The sequence below is a fragment of the Sinohyriopsis cumingii genome, chromosome 1 (assembly GCF_028554795.1).
Source record: "Sinohyriopsis cumingii isolate HCF-2022 chromosome 1, ASM2855479v2, whole genome shotgun sequence".
Lineage (NCBI taxonomy): Eukaryota > Metazoa > Mollusca > Bivalvia > Unionida > Unionidae > Sinohyriopsis > Sinohyriopsis cumingii.
Genome location: NC_142961.1, coordinates 66,172,699 through 66,193,736, shown reverse-complemented (window position 1 = coordinate 66,193,736; position 21,038 = coordinate 66,172,699). Strand labels below are relative to the sequence as shown.

Genomic DNA, 21,038 nt, shown 5'->3' with positions numbered 1-21,038 from the left:
ATTATTTTATATATTATTATTTATGCTTTTTCCATTGTGTAAAAGTCATCTTGTTTCAAACTAGTTTTTGGTACAATTTTATATTTAATTATGCATAAGACATATATTGTTTATTTTAGTCGTCTTGTCACATTCAAAATAGCCGTTGAATGTATTCATTATAGCCCTTGACTTTCTAAGTGTACATTGTACAAGAGGTGTTGAAGGTAATGTCAGTTCAATAAAATATGTATATTTTGTAATTGCAATTAAAATAAATACATGTACTTTAATAAAAATCTTACGATAATGCCCCCACCCAACTCCCCAATAAAATCTTTGGCTTATTTAATGTAGAATTATTCTCGCTTTTCTCCAATCCAATGATAATTCAACCAAAAATTAACCTTTAAAATCTTCATGGTGGTACTTGCGTGGATAAATGCCCCCTCCCCCCCCCCCCTCCGCTCGAAACGCTGAAATAATTTTTTTCGGATGCTTGTTTCTCTTTAATTGTTCTATGTCGACCTAATATTAAGAAACTATGCACAGTCAAAACGAATATTTGACATTACATATGTCGCTACTCCACCAAACAACACATTCACATGTGGGGGGTACTGGAGGGAGTGTATTAACTTCGGTCGAACAAAACAGAGTGTACCCTGGGCATATTAGGTCCACTAAACACCTTTCACGACCGTAATTAATATGACTTTTAAGACAAAGGGGTAAACCAATTCTTCCTTGGTTGCGTTGGCTTAAGTGAATGTATTAACAACCAGTTCATATTAACCGTTTTTTGTGTATTGTGGGACATTTACTGAAACGCATACAATGATTAGGGACCTGGAATAAATAAAGAAAACGTATTGACAGGAATACATATTTCTTTCTTACCTCCGCTATCACCATCTCTAAAAAGAAGGAAATTATCTACTGATGACAAACTTCAGTGTATAGTCGAAGGTAAGATATATATCCCCCACCCCTATGCAAATGTTTTGTTCTCTTCCCCTCTTGAAAAAGCGAAAACAACATCTTTTAAAGTTTGATTATCTGTTTCGTATTGGAATGGCTATATACATGCTAATCGTAACAACTAATATTAATACTAATATTAAATCTAATACCAATAATAAAATATGTACTACAAATATGACCCATAAAAGAAAACGAAACTCGGGTAACATATTATTATTATTATTATTATCTCCTCCACATCCTCAGCTACTACTAAACATATAATGTTGTTCTTTTTATCATTTAGGAATCGTACTATCTTATTTAATCTCTCTCTCTCTCTCTCTCTCTCTCTCTCTCTTCAAATGTTAGGATTTCCAATCTAATCTGGATTAATTTCTAGCGATTCGATTTATTTAAGTGATCAGTCCTCTCGACCCCGAGCAATTTCATTGTTTGGACTGATTTATTTGTTTGGTATCAAAGGCTGCTGATTGAGTTTTGGTGTCTATAAGTGATGTGTTGACATTGAAAACTTAAAATACTTAGGCCAATCATTGCGTATTGTTCAAACTACTTTGTGCCATGAGTACATACTATAATTAGTGACGTCTTACAGTTCATGCCCCAAAAAAACAACCCCAAAACAAAGTTATATTTCTCCGTACGGGAGAAAGAAAAGCAGGTGAAAATGTATTCTGTTATAAAGGTTTAGAGTCATTGACTGGTACTAAATTTTTGCTTCTAGTAATTGTTTTTTTTTAATGGGTGGGGGGTTCCTTCACACTTTCTCAATAAACCTTTGTTGTACATGTCTCAACAGCATTATTTGCAATGAATCAATATTTATAAGTTTGTAAGCGTGTTCCTAAGCGTACATTTTTTTTTAATGATTTCTCAATTTTATATATACAGATTAATTAAAGCAAGTACTATTGAAAAGTTATAATACATTTTTATACGCCTTCATGCGGTTACAAAATATAATCATTTTGTTTTGGTACATGGAGAATTAAGGACGGTACCTATACAGGTAAATTAGTGAAGTAAGCTTTTCTATGATAAAGCAAGAAACTCATCACGATATGGCTTATATCGAAATTTGTCGTCTAAATTTGATTACAAGCAGTGTTTGGATATAATAATTGTGGCGACAGTTAGAAAAGCCTTTTCAAAAACAAGATTGACAATCCATACTTTACATACTGACACAAAATGACGAAAGAGACAACAAGCTATTCAATAAAGGATCTATAATTTTGCAATGTACCGGAAGATGGTATCAGTTTCTATTGGAAAACGAATGTGGTATAAATTACATACATGTAATTATTAGTTTTGGAAGGATCCGAATATGTTCAAATTTATGAAATCATAAAATTCCACAAAATCACCAGAGGTTACGATGTTAGAAACTGATATCCACGTGTCACTTCATAAACGTGCTAATACACTGTACGCTACTTAAAATTACGTTATTATTTTAATTAGTATTATTTTGGCGTTTATTTTTATGTTTTCCTGTTACTTTTTGTCCAGTTTCACCTCTATTTCGATTCTCTAATACATGCATACTTATCTATCATATTGCCTGCAAAATGTTCTTATTATACTAATTCGAATAGCACAGCATTTTGAATACTGATTACAAATGCTATCATACAGGTTAGATAATTTTTTATTTGTACTCTACGGTTCTGAGGGTTACGGTACTCGTCGCCTTGCCTGCATGGACCAAACTTTATACCCCCTAGACCAAACACATATCCACAAAAAAGGATGCTACAAAGAATCAAAATTTTAGGTTATTCGTGCGTAACAGACACGCCGGCTTATCCACTCAGTAATTAATGTTCGTCTAAACACACATTCACTCCGGATTCCTACCACAAAAACCGAGATATATCGAGGTTATTTTTGCGAGTTATTATAATGGGTTCTGTAGCCCGAAGACCCGTATTAGAATCTCAGCAGAGTAAGAATTAAAAAAATTCCAATTTGTATGACAATATTCTTTCTCCATATATAAATGTTCACTTCATATTAACAGGTATCCTCTTGCATGATCCGCGGACATTTCTACACTCTATGGGGCATATTTCTAATTCCCAATCGGTCAAACATATGGTCCCAATTTACATCTGACATCGTTGTCAATAATAAGCCCAGCACCTGCTTTTAACATTTTTATCCTGGCTCATGTCCATTTCACGGAAGCAATACTGTAATCCTGAAATGCAGGCGCATATTGCTATTTGGTGCGCTTTAACATGGACGAATACGGTAAATATTTGACACATAATAGCACTTTGGCTGTGAAGACTGGGATCAATTTTGATTTATATACAAACTGATATGTTTCATATACATATGATACGTGCTTGATTTCATGACGAAAATTTTCAGATTCATAATATGGTGTCTTGCAGCAAGTGTTTTGTGTAATTAATGGTGAAACCACTTATTCTCGGAACTTGTTGAAATCAATCTCACGTTCAAAAGGTCCAAACTATTCCAAAGTGTGTGAAATTTGGCAGCTTAGAAGATTATCTTAAATGGAGAGAACCATGAAGGTTATTACATTCCTAGTTTGTTATAATTCAAGATACAGACTGTCAAGTTTTATGGATATTAATCTTGAGTTTCGTGTTTAAAAGATTTCGAAAATACAGGGTCTTGAGTAAACTCGTGGATCGCTTTAAGGGCTCACGGTTCTAGTTATATGGAAAAAAATGGGAACAAGTCTAGAAATGGGTGAACATATATAGAGTATTTACGGGTTTGGAGGACCATGATCGGTTGATAATGAAAAGCAACATCTTAATTGTAACTGACACAACAGAGATATTGTTCTGTTCTTGCTTTTTCGGTCCTTTTACAGAATTCACTTACAATAAATAAATACGTACATACTGCGGCTCATATGGTTTTTCTCCAAACAGAAGCTTGCATCAATGATGAATCTATACTAAGAAACATAGCTTTGACAATGATTATTTAGAAATTTAGAGTTATTTAATGCTTAATATAATGGTGTTTCCATAAGTTTACTCTGAGAACTGCATTTGTAGGCGTGTTCTATAGAGATTCGCTTGCTAATAGGCATACATTTTGGAAGATAGTATGTCAAGATATCCTTCCTTAGATTTACTGCTAGTTGACGCTTGTGATATACGGTTTTGTTTATAACGACACACAACATAGTCACAGTTTTATTACTTGTAATACTACTTCGCGAAATATTTTGGAGATGATCTTTTGATTAGAATTCGACCTAAAATCTTTTGCAGTTTTGCTTTTAAATATCCCTTCTTGGTGGTTGTTTGCAGTGGATTTATGACCAACGGTTTGATAGTTATAAATGAATTCTCGAGGTATTGCTTTAAAGGAATTGTCCTACGTTTTAAATACAGTACTTAATAGTGTACTCTTCGCGATTATTGGTGAAAGTTATTTACACATTTAATTGTAATACGATAAACTTCTAACTGGTTTCTGGTATCCAAGCAGATAAACACGTTCCACAAGTGAAGAATTACCACCATGGAGGTTCGTGAGGCATTTACATTAAGTACATGTATATTCCGTATCGTTAAACTCCAGTTGTGCTACTCTGATGTCCATGTATATCTGTTTGACAAATTTTTCATTTTATCTGCTTTCACACATAACTGTGTATATACAATACTCAGATGTAAGTTGTGAAAAGGTCGATCAAATAATGCGAAGAATATTGTCTATTTTTACTGGTCGATCAAATAATGCGAAAAATATTGTCCATTTTTACTGGTCGATCAAATAATGCGAAGAATATTGTCTATTTTTACTGTTTTATCGACGACTCGTTCCTAAAGTAATGCGCGTTTTTTGCGATTAACAAAAATCACATGCAAATGTATTGATTTGCGATAATTACCATATAATTTGGTAAAAGGCTACGGAGACCAGATTGAAGATAGTAATTAGGACATATACTATTACGTATTTAATATTACTATCATGCACAAATCCAGGTATACATTCCCTAAATCTGCAAAGAACACAGTTTTCATATTGTTGTTATTGTTGTTCGTCATTCGAGGTTTAAGATGACTATGATATAGTAACTAGCTTAGTTTCTGTGAGTACGTGAGTGGCTTGTCAGGCTGAACGGCCTGTTACGCACTGGACAGGAGATGCGCTTGGGGTTGCTTGATCCAGAACGCGCTGCAGTTGAGATTTACGCTGATAGCGCTTCTGCATTGCCTATGCAGTTCTCAGTTCAAAGTCTCCAGCTTCAATAGAAATGAGACTGCGCTAGGTGAAGCGATCGTGTATAAACTGTTTCTTCAAGACTCCGGGTCAATGTTCATGTCTTTCAAGAATGACTTGAGGGATATCGATATCACAAGTGCAATTTGCCCTACATCTGCAGAGAACACAATTTTCATATCGATTGTTTCTGCAGAGTTGGGGTCCCATTCTGCTATATGTATATATTTTAAGTTACAGTCCAAAGCTCTTACTTTCAGCCTTTATGTATGGCTAAATGCCAAACATTTGTATGCGAAAATATCCAGAGAATTCCCTATGTTAAGAAATTGGGGAGGGTTTATTTTACGAAACTAAACCGTAGTATCATAAAGTCTAGTGAACACTGTACATTATGACGTCTGCTCCTAGGAAGTGTGGTAAGTGGATAATTATTTGGTTTGAGAAGTACCTTCCCAACACCATTTCCCCATAATGAAACAAATAATCGGAAAAATCAAACAGAACTATTAACAGAGAAGGTAAATAACAGCAGTACATACCCTAGGTTCAGAGAGAGAGAGAGAGAGAGACAGACAGACAGACTTGCGGCACTGCAACAAAAATAGGTTAGAAAATTTTTGTATAGACTTGAGAAGAAACCGTTTAGCACTACATACGTATTCATGGCCGATGATAGAAAAAGTAGTCATTGTTTTTAAAAATTAAAAACGACTCTTAAATGCATTGTCTAAATTTGTATTCTTTGCGCAACATGAAAGGTCAGAAATTGACTAATCTTATACAAGTAATTAGTATCGGATTGCATTCATGACTTACAAAATTAATTATCAGCTGGTATTTACCTTTTATGTAAGGTAAATGGTAATTTTTGTTTCCATTCAATGATATGCATATTATATTTAGCATTCAATAGAATTACATTAGTTACCCTCTGAAGCATGGCATTTGTTTGCATTATCACGTCTTAAGACATAAAGCGGCTCCAAGACAGAGAGAAGTTGCGCGTGTATTTGTGTGTCTGTGTGTGTGCGCGCTTGTTATTCTATCCACTCTGCATAGAAGTGCTATGAAATTGACTAAAAATTCTGGCTTTTGCACAGTACAGGAAATCATTTGTGTACGTAATTATGCTATTTAAATTGATTTCTGATGTGTTCTAACTGAACTGCCCTTTTAATGCTGCATAGATGAAGTCTTATATCTTGTGATCGACATTTTTATTAGTTTATCAGAAAATCCCCATCTCTGTTGAAAAGGTGCTTCAGTCCAAAGCTTCGAGATATCAATATGATTTTAGGGAAACAAAATGTGAAAAAGTGTGCTGTGAGATATATATAAAAAAAAGGCTGAAACTACTAACTCCAGTGTAATATTACACGATATATATAAAATGGGATGAATTATTTCAAAGTTAGCTTGGGAGAGGTTTGTAAATTCAGTAGAATTTTCGCTCTATCAAACAGATATAGAATGTCTTGTAATATTAAATATGCAATTAAGTTGCATTTGGCACTTTTAGTGGAGAATAAATAAATTTCACGTGAACGGCATGACAAAACTGAGGCAGGAAAAACAACATATTTGCTAAACTATTTAAAGTTCATGATCATTTATGACGAAGAGTTCATAGCCATTTGAGTAAAGAATTTATGTGTAAGGGCAGATACCAAATAAACAAGGAAATCACCTGTTTGCTATACCATGGGGTATAATACATACAGTCCACATAATTTCCATCAAAAAGCTCTTTACAAATGTTTGACAGAGTGCGACAATATCTTTAACATGTAAGTAATTTTGTCTTTTCAATGTAAAACATGCAGCGTTTTTTTAAATCTCTGTAGGAATTATATAGAGCGTAACTTGTTTGAAATACACAATTTTATCCGACTGAGTAAATTTGTCGATACCAATATTATATAGTACTTACTCAATGAACGCCTCGTGGACAGAACAATATGCTGAGATCTTATCGTTTTCTTACCTGCAATCTAAGAACACTTCTTTAAGAACCAGTTGATTGAGATCGTTGCCTCTGTATGCTTGGTATTAGCAGTCATATGAATGATGTATCTAGGATTTTGTCTGTTTGTTTGGGGGATGTGTGTTATTTAATTAGTTTTATATACTGCACAATTTGTCCAGGCAAGACGGAGTTGCTATTCAACAAATTACATGGTACTAAATGGTTCAGTGTAATAAATCGTCTATTGATAGGAATGGCGTGTGTATTCATTCTAAAACAAGGCAGTTGAAGCTCTGAGTACCAGAGTCCCTACCTTAGACTTTGTTCCATTCATTTTTATTTTTGGGTGGGGGGATGGGTAGGTGGGGTGGGGAAAGGGGGTGGATAAGCGCATGGCACAGTGGGTTAGGGCGCTGGTGCACAAAAGCTTGGTAATGGGTGCCGTTACAAGCAAATAGGTTCGACTCCGATCTGGAACGAATTATAACTCTCTAACCTGTTTGATTATATTAAAACAGCGACCGAAATCAACCCATATATCATCATCGATATAAATGTACTTAATGTCAATGATAAACGGCATTGATTTGCAATCAGTATAATAAACAAAACCACCACGGACATGGATGGCAACACATTGTTCAAAGTGCAAGCTGAAAGTGAGGTCAAACACAATCAAAATTATCCATGGACTAAACCGATAATTAGCTCTAATATATCTGTTGTTTCGCACTGTCATTTTAATCATTGGTCTATATATGGACCGGTGCGTCTGGGCAAATCCTTACCCTATACCAAAATTAAATCAGTCTGACCCAATCTCTACCATTCAGGCTTTTCTGGTCTTTTTACATTTTAGGCATATTTTGAGATAAAGTGAAGAATGGATTATTGGATAATACTCGATTTACACCTATTTAAAACTAATCGCTATAACCCCATTTTTCAATCTTCAAATTTTTTCCCTTTTTTGGCCAAATAACTACATTAATGCATGCATTTTGAGCAACGCGTAACCTATTTGGAGGTAGCTACTTTTCAATTACGTAAACTACGTTTCATCTGCTCAGAAACCGGAAGTGAGGGCAGATGTAAGTCCATCATATTGCACATAGTCAAATGCGCAGTGAATTTTCAGACAGAATCACGAATTGTAACATAATTGTTACAGTTGAACATGTTAGGCACTGTCTTTTAAAACAAGACAATCCTTCAAGAAGACTTTGAGAATACATAGATGGCGCTTGAAAAAGTTAGCAGTAAATCCATAGCAAACAACCACCACAAAGGGGTATTTGAAAGCTCAAAAGCAAAGATTTTAGGTCGAATTCTCTTCTAAAGTTAGAGTATCTCCAAAAATTTCGTGATGTAGTCACAATCATTATCAAAATCAGCAACAGTGCCGCATGTCAGGATAAACAAAAACCATATACCGAAAGTATCATTTAGCAGATACCACAATCATCATTTAGCATGCTTTCTAAGGGAGTCACCTTAGCATGTAACATATTTCAGGATTCATACCTATAGTGTAACGTAAAGGTCTTAATGCAATCCCGAGTTTACTCCAGACTCTGTATTCCTTAAATACGATTTCAGGTTTAATATCCATAAACCTTGACAGTCTGTGTTTTGAATTATAACAAAACTGGAATGCGACAACATCCAGGATTTTCTCCATTAGAGCCTCTCTCCTTGACTGCTAAATTTCACACAGTTATATATACTCCAGAGTTTATCTGGTTTAGAGATTCCGAACACGAGATTTTTTCCCCGCAGGTTTCTAGAATAAGCGGCCTGAACAGTAATTGCACCAAACTCAAGGGCCAAGATCCCATTTTCTGAATTTTGGAATTTCTCGCCATGAAATCAATCATGTATCATATGTATATAAAACAAATAGAAAGTCATCCTAAAGTCTTCATAGCCCAAGTGATGTTTTGTGCCATATATCCATCGTATTTGCCCTGTTAAAAGCCCCTAAACTGCAAACAGCTTCGATCCCATTCTGCGCATGATGTGCCGGCATATATCCATGGATAAAGTGTCAAATTAACAGATCAACATGATTTAATTTGCACGCTGTATTATTTACAAAAGAGATATTTGTATCGAAAAGACATTAATTTGCACACTGTATTATTTACAAAAGAGATATCTGTATTGAAAAGACATTGCCTTCTATGAAAGGACTGTTGGTAAACGATGGCAAAATGTATTATCACTACGCTTTGGCGGGGGATATAATAATACCTTCCGTGTATGTTCGTCAGTCTGTCCATCCTTCTGTTTGTAACTATCTTCTACTAAACTGCTTGCTGGAAATTCATACCATGAGAGGAGTATGCTTTATAGGTTTTGCCACCCACCCATCCGGATAAGGGAAGGGTCGAAGTTAAAATATATAAAAGCTGCATTTTATACTGATATTTCTGATTATTGTGTGACTTGAAATGTCCAGTCAAAGCACGACCACACATGATATACGTAACGAGTTTCGGGGTTACGATCCCTAGATAAATACTGAGGGGTGGGGGATTCAAGTCGGTGGGACATAAGAAACTAATAAGTGTTTGCGATTTGCAATAGCAAGCCACTCTAGCTGCATGTAGTATCCGAGTGTTTACATTGTACTGGTGCGAGGACCCAAGATACGAGTGAAATTGTTGGAGTTTGCGTCCTTTCACATGTTATTTAAAGACAATATGCCAACTACTTGTGTAAACTGCACAATTTAGGATAATTGACCACAAAATATTATTTAGAAAAAGGTGTATATGTATACATGAATTCGAGTTATATCAGTAGACATTTTAAATTAATTTGAACTGGTAATGAATTTGACGATGTGTCGTAGAATTAATATCTATATAAAATTTAAATATGAAAATAATGGAATTAGGGTTCCACGCATTTTATTCTGAAATATTTGTTTATACTAAATAATTTTAAATAATATCCAGGTATAGTTTTCTAGTTTTGTCAAGGTAATGAGATGTTACAAAGTCAAAGCAAAGAAGAAGAAAAAGAAAGCTTTGAGCAAAATAGCAATAAATATAAACTGTATTTAACTATTTTACTGTAAACAATAAGATCTGATAATCCAATATATTAATGGATGACGTCAGTAAAGGTCAAGATTAGGAGGTTGGAAAAGGTCAAAGGTCAAAGGTCAAAATGCACATGTTAAGTATTCATAGAACGATTTAAGTAAGGTTAATTTAAAAGCTATCTTAGTAGGTACAGCATGCAAAATAATACCTAATTACAGTATAACAATATATAGGTACGTGCACAACATTCATACGGCATATATACGACCAAACCCCTCACAACACATATTTATGTAGTCATGCACACCTAAACACCAGAACACTGTATCCTAAATACACGTTACAAATGTACATACGTACAACTCTTAACTAATACACATAAGAAATGCATGCAAAAAAGAGTGTGTAATTCAAAGCTAAACACGGTTACACAGATTTCGTTTTTAGTTTCTTCTGTCCTACATATGAGAGAGAGAGAGAGAGAGAGAGAGAGAGAGAGACTTCAGAAAAGTTTGGATAGGTATATTGAAATTGACAGAGAACGAAATGAAAATGTATAAAGTTCACCGTTTGCGATAGGTTTACAACGGTTCGTGGAATGCAAAACTCAGTCCTGTCGATTGATTGACTTATTGATATTTTTTCATCCGAGACCAGTTGGAAGTTCTCCAGACTAAACCAATTCAATACCTCATTGCAATTTTTCAAAGGGTTGCCTGCCGAAGTGATCTCATTATTGGAATACTTTAGAACTTCATAAATGCACTTAATTGACACTTACTTATTAAGATATCTTCATCCTCTTATATTTTGTCCTTCAGTTCAGTCCTTAAATGAAAAATGAATAAAATAGCCTCCATTCCTCTGTCAAATCGGGCGTATGCGTATATCAACAACTGCATATATGTTATTTTCCTTAAGGGTTTTGACTATAGGTATCAGAAGTGAACTTCGATGCTAACATATCTCTATCGGTTCTTTGTGTAATAATACATGTTAATTAAACTTCACTGGGTAAACAAGATCGTGAGAAATTTCACTTTATCAAGTCATCTGTTTTCCTAATGGATTGTTTTGTCAATTGAACGAGCAGAGAATACTAAAAGATTGTTTCTTTTTTTTTTTACAGGCAGGTAAACTGAATGACAAATGTTACCAACATATTAGGGTTTTATAACAGCGGTGCCGGGAAAAATAACAAGCCTGTAGCTATTTGGAATATGGATTTACGCAGACACAGCTAATAAAGAAATACAGAGTATTGTTAAACAAAGCATTTCTGAATAGTGCAGGCACAGCGGCGAAGATATATTGAAACATGGATTTGTGTCATATCTCCATTGTAATGTAACCATTTATCAATAAAGAATTATTTGCCACAAGTCAATACAAAGTATGGCTGACGTGACGCGTGTGAGACTGACTGGCAGACCACGCCCCCTCGGCGTGTTGAAAGACGAGGTAATGTACTTTGATATAACAAACAGGTACAAGGCATTCAAGAGAAAGGAACGGCTGCCGCATGACTCCTACAGAAGGGGTAGGCAAATAACTCATGAGATGAAGGGGGGCTTGCATCAAGCTGCTCTGATTAACATCGTGGCTGCCGTTAATGACCGTTACGTTGGGGAACCTGTCAGAAAACCGGAACACTTACACGCTCCCCAAGTAGACCCAATGACCGTTCTTTCTACTTTGGTGTCTCAGAGGGACCGAACCATCTCCATCCCTAGGCCACAAATTTACATGCATTTCCCGCACAAACTGATTCAGAAGAAGCCGGTCTATTACAAGCATTCAGATGAGGAGGTGAAGAGGGATAATGCCTTCCTGTTCAACAGAAGCGCCACATCATTTCAGATGAAGTCCAGGGCGAGGAAGAAGCCGAACTCTGGCTCCTCAGAGCCACTCATCAAAATATCCTCCGTTACCACGTCGAAAGATGGAGTTCAAGGCGAAAAAACAGTACTTATTAGAGATCCCTTCACAGACTCAACTACCTCTAAACCTAAAAATTTGGGTTTGAAACATGGAACGCAGTCAAGGCATTCCGAATCACGGAAGTATCGCGAGATTTCTAAATGTGACGCAATAGATATCATGGATGCAACAGATGCAATGAAGAGAGAGCACACTATGTCTCCCAATGCATCGCAGGGTGTGAATTCTGATAGTAACAACCAGTATCCTAACCCCTTCCCATTTTATAGAACAAAATCGTTGCCTTCTATATTCAGTCCTCGACGAAACAAATCCGGGTCTGCAAAACATAGGCAAAGGACACCTGCGTCGAGTTCTGGCCAGCAACAATTGCCGTCACCGAGACAAATAGTGCAGTCCGGTAATGAGATTCCGCACGGAGTTTATGGAAGACCAGTGATAACCTCGCGAGAGGCAGCTAATAATGAAGATACACGGCGACCGATTTCAAGGTCGTCACGTGATATGAACGGTACAGCTGTATCACCTAGCATAAGTCCATTTGTGGAACGTGGTAACCGACCGACCACATCACCCGTCTTGGAGAGAGTGCAACTGGTAGGAATCGCAAGCCGTATTTCAAAGTCTGATGATAGGACGAGAACAAATGACTTACAGCGACGGATATCTAGTGAGAATGGAGGTGAAACGACGTCAGAGGTGTCATTTAATGAATCCAGATTCGTTGTTTCTGCAAAAAGTCAGAAAAGCATAATAGTGAACAGACAACAAGTAAACACAGAAGGAACTAGCGAAAAACGCACTTCCTTCAAAAGAGTTAAGTTTGCTTCAGTTGACGATGTTGATAATAGATCAGATGATCAGTTAGATACTACAAGTGTGGATAATACACATAATGAAAATTTAGCTAATCAATACCATGTGCAAGGACAGAAGTATACAATTGGATCTGGTGATCTCCGTTCTGAAAATAACTATTTCCAATCTAGTTCCGGTGATCCTCTACATGGTTCAGATGGATCTCGATCTCAATCAAGGCAATCAGGCACATCAACGCTATTTAACAATGGATCCCTTAAACCGATGACACTGAATGAGCTAGACCGGTTGAAGCAGAAGTTTATACCCAATGATCTGCGGTCCAGTCTTTCAAGCCAGCCAAGTTTCTACCTGTACGATGATATAAAAATCTCCAAACTAACAACAAAAGAGATAACTGCAACGAAAAAGGATAACGAGTCTAAAACAGAGGAAGTAGAAGAAGAAGAAGAAGATAGAAATGACATTAATACGAAAACTAATTCTGAATCTAAACTTCCCGAGGCTAATGAAGCGAATGATGCTAGAAAGGAGAATAACGATTTGCGAAATGAAAAAGAAGAAATACAGGAGAAGGAAAAGGATGATGAGACAAATATTTTATTTGGTGAAGATCACGGCGGTTACAATCCTACTGTCATTGAAAGACAGGCAGATAAGAAAGAAGAATCTGTCTATCAGCTGATGAAACCATTCGAAAACGACCCGTACTCGGATTTTGAACACAAGAAAATTAGAAAGAAACATCAAAATTCGTATTATGACAAATCTGAAAACAAGGCTCAATATCTAAAAGTAAAACTTGACAACTGATGTCAGCATTACACCAAATTTATTTATTATGTGTGCCATGTCAATGCTATCTTCATGTGGATACTTATATTTTCACAAGGGTTCTTAAGGAAGGTAAAATTTAGCCTTTTGATATTCCTATGTATCATTAAAGCAAGATACATTATCTTAATTATGCTTTGCCTTGAAGTATCGATATTCGCCTTTTACACATGTTATACAAGTGTAAAAAGCCGTCTAGAGTGCAAACCGAGTAAAATGAGCCGAAACGGAAAGTTACGACGTGTGCGTGGGTTACATGTTGTGAGAATCGTTTATAGATTATACCAAAGAATATACAAATATATCTTCTCAAAACAACGCCCTGTTATTCAGTCAAAGGATCGTTTTCATGTAGGGTTACTGGTACCTGGAACAGGCATCATAGATTTTCAACTTACTAATTAAACTATCACGTGTATTACGTCTAATGTGACAATTAATATTTCATTGTGTCAGATCAATTATATTCAAAAGAAGATTGTTTGCCAGGAAATATAAGTTGCTTTGGACAGTATTATATAGTGGGTGTTTTTTGATCAAAAAGGTATCTGTTCCAGAAAATCAGATATACACATTGTCAGTACTTTTTCTTTGAACCGTAATTATGGTAGATTTATTATTTATTGTATAGTCATAATATATGTTTGGGATTTCATAAAGATTGTGAGATTGTCAGGCTGAAGAATATATTCAGCGTTTAAAATGCACTTGATATGAAATCAGTGACAATTATCTTGTGTTTGAACTACCTTACACCTCTCTTTGTATTTTATTTTTCATAAAGTATAATAGTAACTCTCCCGCTCTCTCTCTCTCTCTCTCTCTCTCTCTCTCTGTCTCCCTCTCTCTCTCTCTCGGTTTATTATTTAGCACTCCGTGTAATGAGAGAAAAGTACTACTACCACTTTAAATCGGATATAACGCGACTGGGGTCATTTCGATGAATACTACGACATGGCTCGAAGATGGAGCAACACAAACGCATATATACACACTAATTTCAGCAAATTTCAAGCGCTTTTGCTAAACTTTCAATCCGGCTATTTCAAATTTGTGAGCATCATTTGCCCAAAAGGAAATCATTATTTATTGAAAGCCTCCACTTGTTATCAATAGGTTAAGTGTAAACGAAGAAATTGATATTCTAATTACAAATAGATCAAATTTCAATAGCGATATATGCTACCTAAAACCCAGTGTTATCTGTATTTTAAACGGTCATAGATCCATGTAATTGTTTCTTTCTAAAAAGGTCCGCACTCGCCTCACAGAAAATCAGCTTAAAACACGGATTAACGTTTATACAGGCCTCATGAGTTACAAGAGATTAAATATGGACTCCCAAAGTAAAACGAATACACAAGATGATATTTGTTATCTTTACAAATCGAAATGTTCACTTCACTCGGAGAACCAAGGTCTGGAGTATAGTCGATTTTAAATTATTGCTTCTGAAATCAGCTAATGATGAATCAAAGCTAACTGTGTAACTCAGACTGCTTTTAATGGCAAGTACTGTGACATTTTAAACTCCTTGCGTTCACTAATACAGATGAATCTGATGCCACTTCATTCAGCAGAAAAGTGACGAGTTTAAAGTACAAGTCAGTTTATCCTCTCTCCATTTGACAGTTTACTCGGTGCAGGCCTGCCTTCCCTAATATTTTACCTTCGTACGTGAAAAGCAGTGTGTTTAAAATGATTGAAATTCAAGCTACTTAAGAATATAGACCTTGTGATGTTGTATTATAGAGCACAATAATTCCAAACATTTAGTGAGATGAAGAGATACACATATTTAATAATAGCTTCATTCATCAAACTTTTCAAATTGAGCAGTACTGGACTCAAACTTGAATTGACGTGAAGTTAAGAATCGGTGTATTGAGTATTTTGGATAATTAATTTTATGACAACGAAATGATTTGCTTGCTAAAAGCGTAGGTTTAATGGCAATTTTTTTTTCATAAAATATTATCTTCGTATATGAGTCCTAAAGGTGTGTACAATGTATTCCAGGTTTATATGGGGCCATGTTCCTTTTTTAAATATCCTAATTGTTCTCTTCAGTTGAAATTTTAAATTATCTTGTCTTTGATACTTAATGAGATTTATTTCAGTGATAGATAAACGAAAAGATAAAAAATAACCATACTTAAAGCTGTGCTACTTTGAATCGTTAATATTATTGAGAATGGACTTGAGAAATCCAATTTTGTGGTGGTATCCTCATTTTCACGAAAGATCTTAAGACTGTATTTTAATTCTTTATCCTTGAAAGTTCTGTAGCAAATTCTTTGTTGCCAATTAAACAACAAGAAATATATTTTTTTTACAGAGAAAGAGGGTGGTGTGTCAGTAAAAAGAAATTAATCCTTGTCAATTCCACTCGTGTATCACGCACTAAAGATTTCCTTGAAGGACATGGGACGTAATGGAAATAACAATAATAATAATAATAATAATAATAATAATATCCTAAGATCAATCTAAAAATTATAACACAAGAGTAATATATATATATATATATATATATATATATATATATATATATATATATATATATATATATATATATATATATATATAAACTAAATAAGTCACATAAAATGCGATACAACACGTACATAAAACAACCATAACATAAATAAAGTAAATGTAAGCCATACATTCCATAAATGCTACCAAACCCACACAGGTAATATAGTAATAAAACATGTCTTGAGTACAAACTTTGCCACCTTTACGTGCTAAAATGAAGGGATACTATTTACAAAAACCCTATATACATACATTTTTTGTACAAACAAGAAAAAAAGGAAATATTTGGATTTATGTATTTAATAAATTATTATTAACTGGAAATACAAAGTGTTCTTAAAAAATATTCTTGGTCAAAAACATTAACTTGGTCATTATAGTGATTAACTTGTAATTATAGTGAAGTCAGACAAGGGGAGATTGGATTATATCATTGTGATTCATCAAAAGACTTGGGCACGAACTTGTAAAATATAATGTGCCTCAGTTTTTGCCTTTAAAAAATATTCGTAATTGCAAGACCGAATACTACATCGTATCAGACGTAAAATGAGAACTGCGTTTCACATAATGATCACTTACCGTATACAACATATCATGGTGTTAGCTTCTTATGTTTACAACAGTGATGTCATCAAATCTTGTGTTGAAGGCTGAGCGTTCATCACGGACTGAAGCGGCTCCAATATGTGAAAAAGTCATTAAAAACTTTCATTGTCACCTAGGTATTTACCCTTCTCAACCAACATATAAACGTTTTGGCGAAAAGGAGCTCCTTTCTTGGTAAAACACAAAATTATACAGTATATCCTGAAGTCCCACTTGTCTCTATACCCAGTGTTGATGGTCATTAAGTAACGATCACGTGAATCCATGGGAGGGGGTCACAGGAGACGGGGTGCGTGCTAACCTCCTGCTTCCCGAATTGTCAATTTCACTTCAATGCGAACTTCGATCTTTATAGTCGCCTGCAGTGTTTCAGCCGGAAATGAAAATTTCAGGACGCAGCCATATTTTAAAAGTCGCTTGCAGTTAGAGAAGCAAATACGTTTTAATACTTTCATTGCTCAAGTAATTACCGAAAACAAATTCGTGAATAATTATAATCCTATTCCAAGTAACCTCAAGATTCTGAAATGCACATACAAGCCAGTTGTTAACAAAAGTTGAACTAAACTAAATTTAAAGGAGAAACAAAATCATAATATTGACATTAAGTGACCTTTGATTGGTCATTAGATACGTACTGGCAGTAGACAAAGCTATACCTTACATAATCCGCCGTACTCATAAACCGCTCTCTAGTATTTGCACATTTCAGGTTAGAAAATGTGAACTGATGAATGAAATGACTAAATTTTGTACATTTTTATGTACTTGATTCCTTTTTTTTATAAATAGGCAAGTGGATTCACACAAACGGGAGAGAGTGCGAATAGTAAAACAGCCGAGACACATGATCACGCTCGTCTTGTGTACCTTTTTGGCATTATAGTTAGGACATGAAAATGTAAAATTTAATTGAAATGTTTCATTTGAAACAAACAGCTGCTACTAAATTAAAGTGTTATTACATAATTTTGCAAAACTATAACACATGATGTGCCCAAAACTGTCACCTTATATACAATACACAACTTAGCAAATTGCAACACAAAATAAATACAATTTTGGAAGTAATTAAATGGCTTAGCAGCAACGTTCTCAATAATCAAAAATTATATATATATATATATATATATATATATATATATATATATATATATATATATATATATATATATATATATATATATATATATAGTTAGAAGTCTATGATCAGAAAAGCAACAAGTTTTGTAACATTCAACAAAGTCTCAGGTAAATATTCCCAATATCAAAGAAATTAAGGCACAATTTCAGAACCAGGATGAGGGTCAAATATTCATTTTCAGGTCATTCAGATTTGTCAACAAGGGGAGGTCATTTGGCAGCTAACTAGTTAGAAAATAGGTTACCCAGAATACAGTCTTTTCCTTTTTGCCATATGTTTAGAAGAAAGAAGCAGCTCAGGTAACATGTCAGAGGTCAACATCTGCTTCTTAATACTCCTTATCCTTTTAATCTCTTTAATCATAGTAAAAATTTGTTCAGATTTTCTTCTTACCTATCTAATTGTCCAAATAAACTGTTTACGTCTGAAAATAAATCCACAATAAAAATTAATTTCTGAAACATTTTCTGAAGCAGTTTGAGAAGTTCAAACAGGTAGAAAAAGAATATATTTGCGCTAAAATAAACGTCACCTATTGATAATACTAATGACAGTTTGATAAGTTCTAGCGCGAACAAAAAAAAAAAATCTCCGAGCATTTCAAATTGAAATGCAAAAGAGTGGGAATTACAATGAAAAAGACAGCAAAGGCAATATTCAAGTGTCCACAAAATATCGATGGAATAAAGATAAGCCAAAATATCAGATTCAGTGCAACAGATTGGGATGACTCTGAAACTAAGAGAATGGAATTTCATAGTATTCATACTTTATAGTCTTAAAATAACTAACAAAAGAATGATAACCAACAGGCTTTGTAAAATTCAACAAATAATTTATTTCCGGAGCATAGGAATTGAAAATGTAAAAAAGGAACTAAATCACCAGTAGTCATAGAATTACAGACACAAGTCCTAATGATTAAAATTCTGAATAAACGTTAGTAGAAAACCAAATTAAATCCAACGCTGGAAGTTTTTATGTGCCTGTAATGGCCCGTGTAGTGGTGATGTACCAACAGTCTTTTGTTGGATCACAATAATTCTATGCAAGTATGTATACTTATTTGCAATGTCACTATAAATTCAAGTCTCTTTTTCCAAGAAATTTATTTTGGATGAGCATTTTGTAATTCCAGTAAATAAATGATTAGAATAAATAAATTCCAGCCCAAAAAAGCTTCTGGAAACAACAAAAATACGATTGATTCTGCTCAGCTCTTAAAGCACGACTGAATCATTGCTATAAAAATAAGATTATATAGTCCTCTTCTTGACCTCAGGTCACAGTTAACATTTTCTTTTCTAAAAAACTATTACCTAATGGAAATTTTGAGTTTAGAAGGTTCTGGATGCTTAGAAAATGAAATTTTAATTATAATTAGAAGGCTGTTAATATAATTATAATAAAGAATGTGGAATACATCAGGTAGGACGTGTATATTTAGAGGGGAGTTCCAATAAAGATCCAGACCCAAATAAATATGTTTACTTCTATTAATAATTATCCTAATATTAAACCAATACTTATAGAGAAAATATTGGCTATATATTAGTTGTTTACAGAATTTAAAAAATCTATGATTCAGGTTAGGTTAAAAAAGAACACGATTTTGGACAAGATCAAGTCCAAAATACAATTATCCGTTTCATATAATGAAATAAAAGAGAAGAAAAAAATAGTTAACTAACAAACAGTGCAAATTAAATATACATAACAATAGAGAGCGACGGAAAAGTGTGAGATTGTGCAGGTACATGCGAGCTGAATAACTTCGACGGTCTGAATGAAAATCGGAGGTAACCATAGTGATACTACTCAGACTAGTAAGTGTGTTTAGCATACGAGCATAAGACTAGATGCGTGGAGAATATATCCTTAAACAATGACAGGTGTTCAAAATAACACTCGACAAGATTTAAGCAATCAATGAAATATGTGAACTTTACATTTTAATGTTATGATGCAAATTTATGATTAAAAATTTAAGAAATTATTCCATTTTAATTGTCTCAAACGAATGCTTACGTTGCTGTTGTTAATATGACAATCCGGGTAGTCGTTGTGACGCAAACGAAGTTATTATGACCAATTGACAGCTACAAGGTTGAGGTCAGCGCATATGCCATTATTTACATTCAAGTTAATTTAATTTTTATAAGGTATTTTGAAAAAAGGACGATGGCATTCATATTGCCCACATAAGTCGCCACGATCGGAACATCGCTCCATTTCTGAGCGATCAATTTTGATGTAGTTAGTGTTTCGCCTAAGGCTGCGTGCATAAGATACGTTGCAACAGCAACGTCTGAGAATGTTCGGATTGTGACTTTATCCCCTTCCGCTGCCATATTGTTCCATGTGAACGAAAGTAGTTCAAAATATAGTTCATCAATAGCGATGAATTACATCAGAGGATTTTTTGTCGACTTAATGGAAAAGGCAGAGAATAGTCTGATTATGCTTGGCAACATTTCCTTCAACTTAGATATATAGATTGCTGCCATTTTCTTCCGGTGAATACAGACTGGTTACAATATTTTACTGGGATAAGATCTACCATTTAAATGTGTCTAACGAACATTTTTATGACGACACAATACAAGCTGCGCAATGTCATTGGTAATGTCACACGATAAGTCGTTGTTTAACATGGATACAATCTCATATTTTGTCTTCCAGATATTATTACACTACACGCGAACAATGTTGTTTAACAAAGGTTCATAATAAACTATTGTATTGTATTGTTTCGTTACTGCAGTGTGATATCACAGCTGTTCATTGTTTGGCTATTAACTTCGTGGAATTTTTAGTCGCGTTTGAGTGAAATCTCCGCTTATGTTCACAATCACATCCTTGGTGGATTTGGGTAAGTATAGGAAACAGTGAGGTATTCCGAATGATTACTTCCATGTAGATTTAACAGCACAAC

The 21,038-nt window shown here is 34.6% G+C and overlaps 1 protein-coding gene across 1 annotated transcript; it reads left to right on the top strand.

Moving 5' to 3' along the window:
- The first annotated feature begins 810 nt into the window (after positions 1-810).
- Positions 811-14,562, top strand: LOC149807034 (uncharacterized). Its single transcript, XM_089933334.1, has 2 exons — positions 811-948; positions 11,345-14,562. The coding sequence occupies exon 2, from the start codon at positions 11,611-11,613 to the stop codon at positions 13,786-13,788; it is 2,178 nt and encodes a 725-aa protein (XP_089789460.1). The 5' UTR covers positions 811-948; positions 11,345-11,610; the 3' UTR covers positions 13,789-14,562.
- The last annotated feature ends 6,476 nt before the right edge of the window (positions 14,563-21,038 follow it).

What these genes read in the sequence shown, in the direction of transcription:
- LOC149807034 (XM_089933334.1), top strand. Translation starts at nt 11,611, where the DNA reads ATGGCTGACGTGACGCGTGTGAGACTGACTGGCAGACCACGCCCCCTC.